The sequence below is a fragment of the Cicer arietinum genome, chromosome 2 (genome assembly GCF_000331145.2).
Source record: "Cicer arietinum cultivar CDC Frontier isolate Library 1 chromosome 2, Cicar.CDCFrontier_v2.0, whole genome shotgun sequence".
NCBI lineage: Eukaryota > Viridiplantae > Streptophyta > Magnoliopsida > Fabales > Fabaceae > Cicer > Cicer arietinum.
Genome location: NC_021161.2, coordinates 40,830,102 through 40,843,465, shown reverse-complemented (window position 1 = coordinate 40,843,465; position 13,364 = coordinate 40,830,102). Strand labels below are relative to the sequence as shown.

At 28.1% G+C, this 13,364-nt stretch overlaps 1 protein-coding gene across 1 annotated transcript; it reads left to right on the top strand.

The window, feature by feature from the left end:
- The first annotated feature begins 8,382 nt into the window (after window positions 1-8,382).
- On the top strand, window positions 8,383-12,253 carry LOC101505077 (WRKY transcription factor WRKY24). The gene is made up of 5 exons (XM_004490624.4): window positions 8,383-8,742; window positions 9,284-9,475; window positions 9,944-10,572; window positions 10,828-10,992; window positions 11,382-12,253. Exons 1-5 carry the CDS (start codon window positions 8,434-8,436, stop codon window positions 11,812-11,814), a joined length of 1,728 nt encoding a protein of 575 aa, XP_004490681.1. The 5' UTR covers window positions 8,383-8,433; the 3' UTR covers window positions 11,815-12,253.
- The last annotated feature ends 1,111 nt before the right edge of the window (window positions 12,254-13,364 follow it).

Here is a 13,364-nt window from a genome sequence, read left to right as displayed (position 1 = left end):
CTGTGACTAAATTAAATTAAAAGTATTTTAGAGGTATTATCATAAAATATGAGAAAAATTATTTTCTTCATATTATTTATTGTTTCATTATGTAAAAAGTATGTATCAATTTACTACACAACATAATATAATAATATTAATGTATATGTTAAATATGATAAATAATATTATCATATTTAAAATTGATAACATAATTCTTTTTCGATTTTTATTTGACATTAATGATACCGTAACTCTTACGAAAATATGATAAATGTGTTATATATAAATTTTTACATCAATATTTTACGTAAATATGTTTATTTTAATTCAACCACTTTTATAATATAATATATTAAAATTATATTATAATATATATATATATATATAAACCAAAAATAAATTTATTAATGAAATCTTCTAAGTACAAGAGGTATTTAGAACAAGTATTGAATAAAGTTTACAATTTTTTTATCGTATGATTAAATCACACAAAAAAGACAAATATCAAATTACTTAAACAAAAAACAAAGCAATTATCCACAAGTTATGCTTATGTACACCAAGGCTTGACACCATCATTAATTATATCCATAACAAAATTCTTTTACATACAATGTAATTCATCCCATACAAAAAGTTTAACATGCTTAATAATAAGATTTGCATTTCAAGCATGTGAACAAAAAAACGTCTCATTTCACGATTCACATCGTCGTAAATCAAACTAAATTAATTCTTTGACACATTACACGACCACGTGAAAAAGGTCACCAAATTGATTAACGTAATTGATTGCATCCATAGAAAATACACCAGATAGTCTAAGCCAATTCAAAAATCATACCACGCAGATCCAAAGAGAGGACAAACAAATAACAAATGATGAATTGCTTCAACTTTCTCACAACTTGCTACACATTGTTGAACTTCAAAATAAATAATTCCTCGACATAACAAATTATAATTTGTAGGTAACCTATTTTGAAGCAACATTCACGCAAACAATGAAGGGACAAAAACATGTCACACTAGGTCTTGAAATGTAGGTGCATTGACACCTGCAATTAACTCCTCTTGCAACACAAAATATGTCTCATTTACCGAATACAATCCTTCTTGCGTATTATTCAATGACCATGTATCTGTTACATTAACATGCAAATGAACGTTAGCCATTAAAGTACTACACCCCTTCACTTATCCCTCCTCCTACACAAACAACTGCCTCTACCATCTTCACCCTTGAGCACCCTCCGGTCGCAACAACTCTAATATGATCTCCACATTTTCCTCTTATTGCAAAGACAAATGAAATAACTTACTAAACTTCTCACACAAAACCTCACCAACCAACCATGGATCCTTCCAAAATAAAGTATTCTTATAATTCTCAATAATTTTAAACAATCTTTTATATCAAACAAATCATTTTCAATACTAATTATTCTTGCAAAATATTGTTCTACCACATAGAAGATCTCGACTTGCCCCATTGAAACTCCTAACTTCCACTCCATATTTATTGTTCAACACCTAAACTCAGAGGCCTTCTAACTCTATTTTTAACCTCGAAAGTTGTTTACTCAATAGAGTTTTATTAAAAACTTTCAAATCTCAAACACCTAACCCACCATTCTCTAGAGACAAACACACCGCCTCTCAATTGACCATTGGAACTTACTTTTTTTCCTAGTTCTCATCATAAAGAAATGACTTAAAAATATATACAAGTTGAGAAATGATACTTGAATGAGTATTGAACGACCACCCAACAAAGTTATAGACTTCCACCTTGACAACCTATATTGAATCTTCTCAATGACAGGCTTCCAAAACAACATATACCGACAATTATCACAAATAGGCATCTCTAAATATTTGAATGGAACACCAACCATCTTTTAGTTAAGCATCTTTGCCATAATTTGAAGTCAGGAATTATTAACATTAACATTTGTAAACATACTTCTATGAAAATTAACCATAAGGCTAGATTTAAGCTCAAACCATAAAAATAAAAAAATAAAAATTAACCTTGACAGCTCTAATAGAAACACGAAACTCATTTGAGCCTACCTCAAAACCTTTGAAACGATTGGCTTCCATAAAAACACTAAATAGAGTATTCAGACTCTCAACAATTATTAGAAACAATAATGGAGTTAAGGAATCACTTTGTCTCAATCCCCTATGCATAACCAACTCTTATGTAGGAACCCCATTCAACAACACAAAAACCTACGTTGAATTAACATATTCCAAAATCTGTTTACGCCATTTCTCTAGAAAACTCATCTTTTCCATCACAAGTTTCAAGTAATCCCACTTAATTGAGTCATACCCTTTCTCGAAATCCACTTTGAATATAATTAACTATTTTTACTTCTTTTTTGGCTCATTGACCACTTCTTTTGCAATTAAGATCCCATCCAAAAATTGCCTACCTTTAACAAACGCTTATTAAGATTCACCTATTATGAAAATGAGTTTAAAATCATATAAGACTAGAGAATTATCTTTTTTGGGAATTAGAACTATGAAAGAGAAATTTGATCATTTTACCAACCTCTCATTCACACGAAACTCACCCAAAAATCTCATAAAATCAGCTTTTATGTTCTCCCAAAACTCTTTCATAAATCCAAAATGTACACCATCCAATACTTTTGTAGCTGTCACAATTCCACACCCCCATTTAACTTTCTCTTCACTTAATCCAACTAACAAGAATTCACAATGCCTTAGCAAGAGAGGCTTAAATTGCCAATTGTTCAAGCCCATGTGAATGAATCTAGTGGATTTAAAATGACCTTCAAAGTAATTAAACACTACACTTCTCATTGGCTCCACCCCATCGACATACACATTCTCAACCTCAATATTGATAATTGAATTAAGGTGCCTCCTACTGAAAATTATTCCATGATAAAACTTTGTGTTTGCATCTCTTTCTCTCAACCATTGCACACGTGAATGTTGTCATTGAATACTACAATTCAACCAAGACAAAGAAAAAATATTAGCTGGCAAATGTCAACGCTCTTCAATCTCTCTGTCTAATAGAACACGTGAATCAACTTTAATATTTAACTTATTCAACTCATCTTTAGCCACCTTTATATTGTCAATCAGGTTGTTGTAGTGTTCCTTATGTGATCTCCTCGAGCAATTTTTAACATTTTTCAACTTTTGCTTTAACACAAAGCTTCGCTAGCCAAACATCGAACGATTGCCCTACTTTTCCTTAACAAAGGCCTTATAATCATCAAATTCTTCTTAGCGCTTCAGCATGTGAAAAGGTCTTAGACCCCCAATTCTCACAATCATCACTAAGAGAATAACAAACATTGATCAAATAATCCTCTATCCAATGCCCACACAAACAATTGGACAATTGACAACCTCACCTATATGATAAAAGAAATTGGTATAATATGCTCATAACCAATGTATCCAAACAACACCAAGTAAAAGCTCAATCATTTAAAGGTAAATCAATAAATTATGATTTCACAATAAAATTATTAAAGCACAAAATTATTAAGCACTTTCTCTTATGATTGCATTAAAATCTCCATATACACACCAACAACAATCTGCATTGCCCTCAACCTTCTCTACAATCCACATATCCCACTTCTCGATCTTATCACAAGATGCATAAATATTTATCACACAAATTTTTCCTCAGTATCCTTCCACACCTCATCCACAAGTAGTGTGTGGTTTAAGATGGATGAACTCGACATATCAAACCACAAGCTTTTCTAAATGGTTATAATACCTCCAGATCTATCCATTTAGTGTTTGAACTAAAATCCAAATCCTTTTGATCCCCGCAACATTTCACATATGTTTCTTCCACAACCTTAAACTTTGTTTCTTGAACACACACTAAATTAGGTTTTTTATGTTTTGTTAACTCGTAAAATTCTTTTTTATTCGCAACCCTTTCCATGCCTTTAATATTATAACACAACATCTTCATCTTCAACGTTACTACCCTCAAATACTTCCTACGTCCCTCAACTTCTAAAATTCTATGAATTATTTTCAATATTATTCACCCTATCCCTCTTTTCCATTTCAATTAATTTTTCAACTATAATATTTTCCTCTTCTTGTGAAATTAAATCAATCTCTTTTACAAAATTTAATACTTCTTTACCAACCTCCTCCACATCATTATTAAGAAAATTCAAATGTCTCCAATCTGTCTGAGATGAGGAATCACCCAAACTATTTGAAGAAAAAACACTTACATGATTTAGCGAAGCGGACAAAGATACTTGGCTCATAAGTTTTTTCTTTTAAGCTTCTTGCAAAAGTCTCTCCTTCCATTGATACTTATATATATATATATATATATTGTTATAATGATTAGGGATGACAATTAGACAATTAAATCCAGATTCAGTAGGTACTCACAAAAAAACTCACAATGGATAGGGTAAAAACCCGCATAATGAGTATGGACACGGAGACGAGTAATTACCCATAAAATTAAATAGTATGAGTGCGGGTACCAGTACTATAGTACTCACCCCGCTCCGCACCCGCACTAATATAAATATATTATATTATATTAGTATTTAGTTTAATTATTATTTTTTATTTTTTTTATGTTTTAGCATCTATTGATATCATTGGACCACTACAATATTTATAATCGAAAGATAAACGTTTGTAAACTTTTTAAGAATTTTATTTTTATGAATAGGAAAATAATTGTGACTTTATAACTAAGAGATTTGTCTTATTAATTGTGACTTTATAATTATACTTGCTACTTTATATCAACTTTTTTTTTTACATATCTTGAATAATACCGCTGTAGCACTTACAACTTCATAAAATATTATTATGGATATTTGAATGTGTATTGTAACGTGTGTTCATTTGAAATCTTTTGAGTTAGAAAATATTTTAGTTTATAATACTTTATGATTGGATTTAAGATATTTGGATAATTTTTAAATTTAATCACAACAATATCATTTATTTATTGATCTATTTTAGTTAAAGTGTGGGTAATGAGTATGTGTAAAAACACTCGGGTATTCAAAAGGCAATAGTACATGTATTAGAGTTGATACCCAATAGGTATGAGCACGAGTATGAGTATTTTTTTTAAATGCGGGTGTATGGACATGTAAATATTAGTACTCTACCCATTGTCATCCCTAATAGTGATGAATGTAATTTATAAATTAAATTGTTTGAAAATATTATATTCTATATTAAAATTAATATCTATCTATTATCTTTTATAAAGCAAGGATACTTTTATATGCTAGTTTTTGTTATAAAATAACAAAATTTAATTAATATTATAATTATTTATTTATTTAAATTAAGTAAAGTAAAGTTGAAAAGATGAAATTGGAGGGAATTAGGATGTATATTGTGGTGTCACTTGTAATTTTTATTTTTTTTAATTAGAATAACCTTGCTTTATAAATATATAATACATTACTAAATATATTTCATAATCTTTCCTTTTCTGCTTTTATTTTTTATAATTTACTTATATATAAAATAATTAATTTCCAAATCTTTAACTTGTAATTACTTTATTTTATTTTTATAAAGTTCTAGACTGGTGGTAGGAGTATGTGACTTAATTATACAAGTTGATGTTAAAATAAAAATATTTAGATATTAAAATAAATTAAATATTTCAAAAAAGATTTTAAATTAAATCAATCAAGTATTTTATTTTAGTAAACTAAACATACAAGTAAGTGTAAATTATCAAATCTATTTATTTAACTGTATTTAAAACTAAATTAATTTAATCAACATTAATATACAAAGTAACTTAGAAAATTTAAAGAAATTAAAATTAAATTACATTTTAATTGGTTAATTAGATAAAAATAAAAATTTAATTTAATTTAATAGAAAACGAAATTCAAATATAAAACTATATATTATTTTTAGACTTAATTGCAGTTTTGATTCCTCTATTTTAGCTTAATCGCAAAAGTAGTCCCTCTATTTTGTTTCACCCTAATTTTGGTCGCCAAAACAGAATTTTAGTCCAAAATTTAATGAAGTTTCATTTTTTTTTTTTTTTGCGTTTATTTAAGTCACATTATACCTCAAACAATTGTACCTGAAATGTATGACCATAAATGGTGTGGTTCGGCTTAAAAAAATGAAACTTCATCAAGTTTTGGACCAAAATTCTATTTGAGGGACCAAAACTGGAGAAAAACAAAATGGGATGACTACTTTTGTGATTCAGCTAAAATAGGGAGACTAAAACTGTAATTAAACATTGTTTTTATTTAGTCACACCTTTTCTTTTGAAAATTAATTGCACTTCTTTCTTTTCATATTTTATATATCCAACCAAATAAATAGAAAAACTGATAACAATTTATTTTGCTTGTATTTTTTTTCATTTATTTTATCCGAATATATTTTATTTTTCAATCCTTTTTCTATTCTCACCTCTTTTTGTATCTTATTTTTTCACAACTAATAAAGAAATTCTTAATTTAAAAATACATTAAGGGTTCAATCTCTACTACTAATTTTTTATTTATATTTTTCATTAACAAAATTAACTATTATCAGTTGTCTATATATAAAAAGAAAGTAAAATTATTCAAACACTTAAAATAAACTTATTTTTTTTTTAAGGATTCACCGAAATAAACACGAATTTACGTAAAGTAATTGGAGACCGCTCCTCCCACTTGTATATTTAATTTTTAGTTATTGAATAATTTTGTTGTTGTCATATTAAAAATTAACTATATTATCTAAAATTTATTAAATAAATTTATTTGTAAATATTTAATTGTTAATTGTTACTAGGGATATATTCTTAAATGATTGTTGATCATATTCAAAATAAAATATATATTTGATGATATTGAAAAAAAAAATCACATCACACAAAAATTTAAAATACAAAAATACATTAAAAAAATATAATTGATAAATATTATAGTGTCTTCAATTTTATGCATGTAAAATGATATAATTTATGTAATTTCTAACCTTTTTTAGTTATTTGTACTATATACTCCTAGTTTTTGCTTATTGATAGCTATATTGATATTTTATCACTTATATATTGATGTACTTTTTTTACATAAATATATATACTTCTTTTTTAGTGATTTTCCCACTAATCAAATTTTTTAAATATTCGAGTATACTGAAACAGAAATACAATAAAAACAAGGTTAAAATGATTGGCAAATAAAATAAGCAAACAGTCAACAGTAACTGATCAAGGTAAAAAGAAACAATGATGAGCTCTAACAAAGTCTTACATAAAATATATTAGAAATAAATGCAATGATTATTTTAATTTTATTTTCTTTTGTAACATATTCAGGATTCATGTCATTTTATTTGGTGAATGAGTCTCGTACCTACTGCCTCAGCTATAGAAAAACAAATCCTCCACAGTTACACATTCTAGAATACCAAAAAGTTGCAGTACATTGCATTTTTCACACACAAAACAAGCAGCATATCTTAGTGCTACTAGCTGCCATCAGTCAAACCCACAAGCTTTGACCATAAAAATATTTAATTTGCTTAAATCTTTTTCAATTTTTAACATAATAGTATTAATTACATTTTTTTTCTACCAAATGTGTTTAGAACTCTTGTTAAGAAATTCAAAAAGAAAATAAAAGTGAAGTCATATATAAAAATAGTCAAATTTTAAAATTTCAAGAAGTTAAATGTACCACTTTTAAGATTAATTTCCATTTTTAAAATATTAACAAGAATCCAATGATACCTATCAAAATTTCCCTTTTATTAATATCATTTAAATAACTCACAATTATTATACTATTCCCCTTACAATAATAAGTCATTTTAAAAACTATTATTTTAAACCACCTTATAACTTTTACATTACATCCAAAATATAATTTTTAATTTATATTTAAGACAATATAAAATACATCAATAATTAATAAAAATATTTAATAAAATTATTTTTTTATTGATTTTATTCATAATATTTTTTTTAATAGTGTACAAATAATGTTTTCACTATGAGATAAAACTATTTCACTTTATTATTATATATTTAAGATAAAGATAAACACATAGATATTTAATTTAATAAGGATAATTAATAATTTGATAAACTATTACTATATTTTATTAATCAATTTATTTTAATATCCATAAAAGTAAGACACTAATTATGAGACACAAATAAAAATCATTAAAAACAAAGACAATCCCAAAAAAACAAAACAGTGCCAAAATAATTTTTCCACGGTCAAAGAAAACTGTTCATTTCACACCCTTCTCAGAAATAACGCCATCCAATAGAAACAAAAGCCTTGTGCATTACGTACATGAACACACCCCATTTTTTTTCCTTTCTCTTCTTATATATAATACATTTCATTTCTCAATATTAAAACTTTTTTCCAAAACTCAAAAAAACTTCTTCACCTTCTCATGGCTTCATCCTCTAGTAGTTTAGAAAACAACAACAACTCTTTAAACTCTTTCAACAATTTCACTTTCTCAACACACCCTTTCATGACAACATCTTTTTCTGACCTTTTAGCTTCTCCTATTGATGATAACAAATTAAGGGGTGAAAGTGGTTTTGGTGATCGTGGTGTGCCTAAATTCAAGTCTACACCCCCTCCTTCTTTGCCTTTAACACCTCCCTCTGTTTCTCCTTCTAATTATTTTTCTATTCCTCCTGGTTTGAGTCCTGCTCAGTTACTTGATTCACCTGTTTTGTTAAACTCTTCCAATGTTAGTTTCATTCATTCTCTTCACTTTTTTTTATTGGTCTTTTTTAATATTATTAATTTTTATTTTTTGTTTTGGTATCTTTTTTTACTCAAGTTTTGTTTTGTTTGACATGGGTTGACTTGGTTTTTTCATCATCTTAGAGATATGTTTAATGTTTTAATGGGTTTGATGTAAAACAAGAGATTCAATTTGATGCTTGAACAAAGTTTTTTTTTAGTTAAGAAATTCTTTTACTAGTTTTTTTTTACTATGTGTTTCTTTTTTTTTTTTGCTAAAAAAATTTGAACATGAAGAAAGTTTTGAAGTTTTTATTTTAAATTGATATTAGTTGACTAGATAATTGATTTATTTTTTTGATATATGATCAATGGAATTGATGTTAAACAAAAGATTTACTTTTAATCGAAGTTTGGACATGTTTTTGTTAAGGTTGTTCTTTGGTTCTTTCTTTCGGTTTGTGATTTTTGTTGTATTTACTTTTTTTTTTGTTGCTGAATTATTGAGTATGATATTTTTTTTTTCTTTTGTTGTAAAATTACAGATTTTGCCATCTCCTACTACTGGTGCTTTTTCTGCTCAAAGCTACAATTGGAGAAACAATTCTGAGGGGAATCAACAAATTGTCAATGAAGAAAACAAAAGCTTCTCAAATTTCTCTTTTCAAACTCAACAAGGACCTCCTGGTAATGCATCCACAACAAATTTTGAATCATCAACAATTAGAGTTCAACAGGTATGTTGTCACCAATTTTAAAAGCACTTATTCATTTATGCAATTATTTCAAATGTGCATGTTTGGATTTCGAATTTGTAACTATGAAGGATGAATAATGACACAGATGTGCGGCACAACATTTACACTGATACACTACAATTTGAGAAAATGAATTAATTAAATGTAATTAATGTATTGATAATGTGTCGGTGTTGTATCAGTCTTAAACACATTGTGATTATGTCAAAGTCACCGTCAATTCAAATAACTAGTATGTGTTTATTTAGAGTGACGGTGAGTTTGGCATCACCATAATTTTGGTAAAAAACTATACACTTTTAGAGCTTCAACGTAATCACAATATTACTTTTATGATTTTGTAAAACTCAACCGCTAATACAAACATGCACTATTTCATTTCACTAATTGGTTTTGAAATTGGAAAAGTTCAATTCTCTAAAAATGTTCAACTTTTTCATGTAACAGGAACAACCATGGAGTTATCAAGAAGGAAACAAACAAGATGGATTTTCATCTGGAAACAATATGATTCAAACTGAAAACAACAACTCTTCAATGCAGAGTTTTTCCCCTGAAATTTCCAATGTTCAAACCAACAACAACAATGGATTTCAATCAGATTACACCAACAATAACCAATCACAACAACCTCAAACATTAAGCAAAAAATCAGATGATGGTTACAATTGGAGAAAATATGGACAAAAGCAAGTAAAAGGAAGTGAAAATCCTAGAAGTTATTACAAATGCACATACCCTAATTGTCCTACAAAGAAGAAAGTTGAGAGATCAATTGAAGGACAAATTACTGAGATTGTTTATAAGGGTACTCATAATCATCCTAAGCCACAATCTACAAGAAGAAACTCTTCAAATTCTCTTGTGATTGTTCCTGTTAATCCTATCATCAGCAATGAAATTCATGATCAATCATATGCTATGCATGGTAATGGACAATTGGATTCTGGTACTACACCAGAGAATTCATCAATTTCAATAGGGGATGATGATTTTGAACAGAGTTCTCAGAAGTGTAAATCAGGTGGTGGTGGTGATGAATATGATAATGAAGATGAACCTGATGCCAAAAGATGGTAAGAGTTTTTTTTTAGACATCGATCGTCGTTGTTTTGACACTCTAATGAGTCTGTCTACCAGGATTTTCCTACAAGCTTCTGCTCTTTGGACCGACTATGAGACTAATCTCTGGACACTCTGATAGATCAGAGTTTTCCTTGTTTCTTAGCATCATAATTATGACACTATTTTTTTTGTGTGGTACTTTTTATATAATTGTTTGTGTAGTTTTTGTATTCTATGGCTAATTTAATGTTGCATAATGTTTTCAGGAGAGTTGAAGGTGAAAATGAGGAGGGAATTTCAGCTTCTGGAAGTAGAACTGTAAGAGAACCTAGAGTTGTTGTTCAAACAACAAGTGACATTGATATCCTAGATGATGGATATAGATGGAGGAAATATGGACAGAAAGTAGTTAAGGGCAATCCAAATCCAAGGTAAAAAAAAACCTCATTTTTTGTTCTATACTTTGATGTTTTATTAAAAAGTATTACTAGTTTGAGTATCCATTGATAGATTTCTTCATTCCCATGTTACATATACTCAAATGTGGTAAAAACATTACAATTGCATAATGAATTGTATTTAATTGTCTATCTTTTTTAGGTACATTAGCAATAATGGCTAAATTTTTTGAAAATTCTATACTATAGGCTATTTTGTATCAATATTTCTTTCCTTTTTATAATTTTATTATTTCTTAGTCAAATTTGGAAACATTAGTAGTATTTGTCTTTATCTCATATATATGCATGTCATGCAGAAGAAAATAATGGTACTTATAGATTGTGTTAATCTAATTTTGTGTTTGATTAATGATTTATAGGAGTTACTACAAATGTACACACCCTGGTTGTCCAGTGAGGAAACATGTTGAGAGAGCCTCACATGATTTAAGGGCTGTGATCACAACTTATGAGGGGAAACATAACCATGATGTCCCGGCTGCTCGCGGCAGTGGCAGTCAGGCTGTCAACCGGCCGATGCCGAATAACCATTCAAATTCCAACATTGCAGCTGCTGCCGCCATAAGGCCTCTTCAGACTATTCAAAGTCAAAGGCCATCAGCACAATCGCCTTTTAACCCTGAGATGATTCAGGGTCAAGGAAATTATGGATATTCGGGGTTTGAAAATTCGATGGATTCGTACATGAATCATCGTCAACAACAACAACAACAAATATCTGAGAATGGTTTTTCCTCTAGAGCCAAGGATGAACCTAAAGATGACATGTTCCTTGAATCTTTGCTATGCTGATCAAAAGATTCTTTCATTTTTAGAAGTTATGGAAGGTTGGAAATTTTGGAGAAGGGTTAGGATTTTATTTATTTGACAAATAAGATAAACTTCATTCCATTTATTGCATTGTTTTTTTGGAGCTTGTTTTTTTTTGTAAATTTTTACACAGCCACACAGGGTGGGTATAGTATACATTTCAATGCTTTTATGTCATCATACACAAGGTTTTTGTGCAATTTTTTCATTACTTTGTGGCTTGTCCTGACTCTAGTTAGGAATAGAGCCTCATTTTAATTTTTTTTTTTAAGATTTATTAATTTGATTTCATTTATATAGGTCATTGTTCACCAGCAAAATATATAGCATAGTTTTTTTTTTTGTCAAATGTGAGCGAAGTTGTAAAGACTAATTTTTTTAATGATTATTTGATCATTTTTATATAAAATATTTTGGTTTATATTTGTGATAGTAGATGCCTTATAGCGATCTACTTATATAGATACAATATTTAAACACAATTTTTGAACTTATAATTAAAGAAATTAGAAACAAATATTATGTGATGTGATTAAATTATTCATGTTTTAATTTTATTTTATTTATTCATGTATATGTAAATATTTCAATTTGAGATTGTATCATTTAAGACTTATTTGATTTTTAAATTTTTTTCTTATTAATATACCACACGAGAAGAAGAATATGAATTTCACTTGAAAAATGTGCTTTAAAGAAAGGGATTTTGAAGATAGGAATTAAAAATGTAAATCTAGTTATGAATTTAATTCGATATTATATTTAGTGTATCTTTAACTTTACAGTAAAAATAATTAAAATGTAAATTAATTTATGTTAATATTTCAAATTCACTTAGTCAAATGTGGGTGCTGAATTATTTGTTTGATAAGTAAGCTGGTCAAGGTCAACTTTGGTGTTTTCCTACTTTATTTTTAATTTCTATATTCACATATATGGATGTTTCCAGGTTGCTACTCCCATCTATCCAAGTAGGTCAGTAATCTATTCAATCTTGTCCTTTGCGTCGAAAAGACATTATTACCCTTTTGCCGTATCCTAGTACAATGTCTAAATGGCATGTGCGAAAGAGGTCAATTTTGCAAAAGAAAAAAAAAAAGATTTTTGACACTTTTATTTAATGAGAGTTATGATAATGTAGGGACAAGTGGAAATGAATGAGACATTTACGTGATGCACACGTTATTATTTATTACCCCTTATGTTATGCTTGAGATTGATTTGTCCTTAGCTTATTGTCATCACGTAGATAGATACACATGCCTTCCCAAGTTTCCCTCTCCGCCGACCTTGCATCTCTTGAGCCCATCCAATTCTTAGTTGCCGTACATTAATATTCAAATAAATTAAGTAAAATATAAACTAAAATAAATAGTATTAGTTGATGTATTTTTTTTTTACATATATGTATAATTAAGAGATATTTCATCCTATTACATTCAAAACCATAAGTTCTATGAAGGATAGTAAATTTTCCTCCATTCATATATTCAAAACAGAAAACAAAAATAAATACTTAATTTTAAAATAAA

Coding starts and splice junctions, on each gene's coding strand:
- LOC101505077 (XM_004490624.4), top strand. CDS start 8,434: ATGGCTTCATCCTCTAGTAGTTTAGAAAACAACAACAACTCTTTAAAC. Junction 8,743..9,283: donor TTTTGTTAAACTCTTCCAAT/GTTAGTTTCATT, acceptor GTAAAATTACAG/ATTTTGCCATCTCCTACTAC. Junction 9,476..9,943: donor CAACAATTAGAGTTCAACAG/GTATGTTGTCAC, acceptor TTCATGTAACAG/GAACAACCATGGAGTTATCA.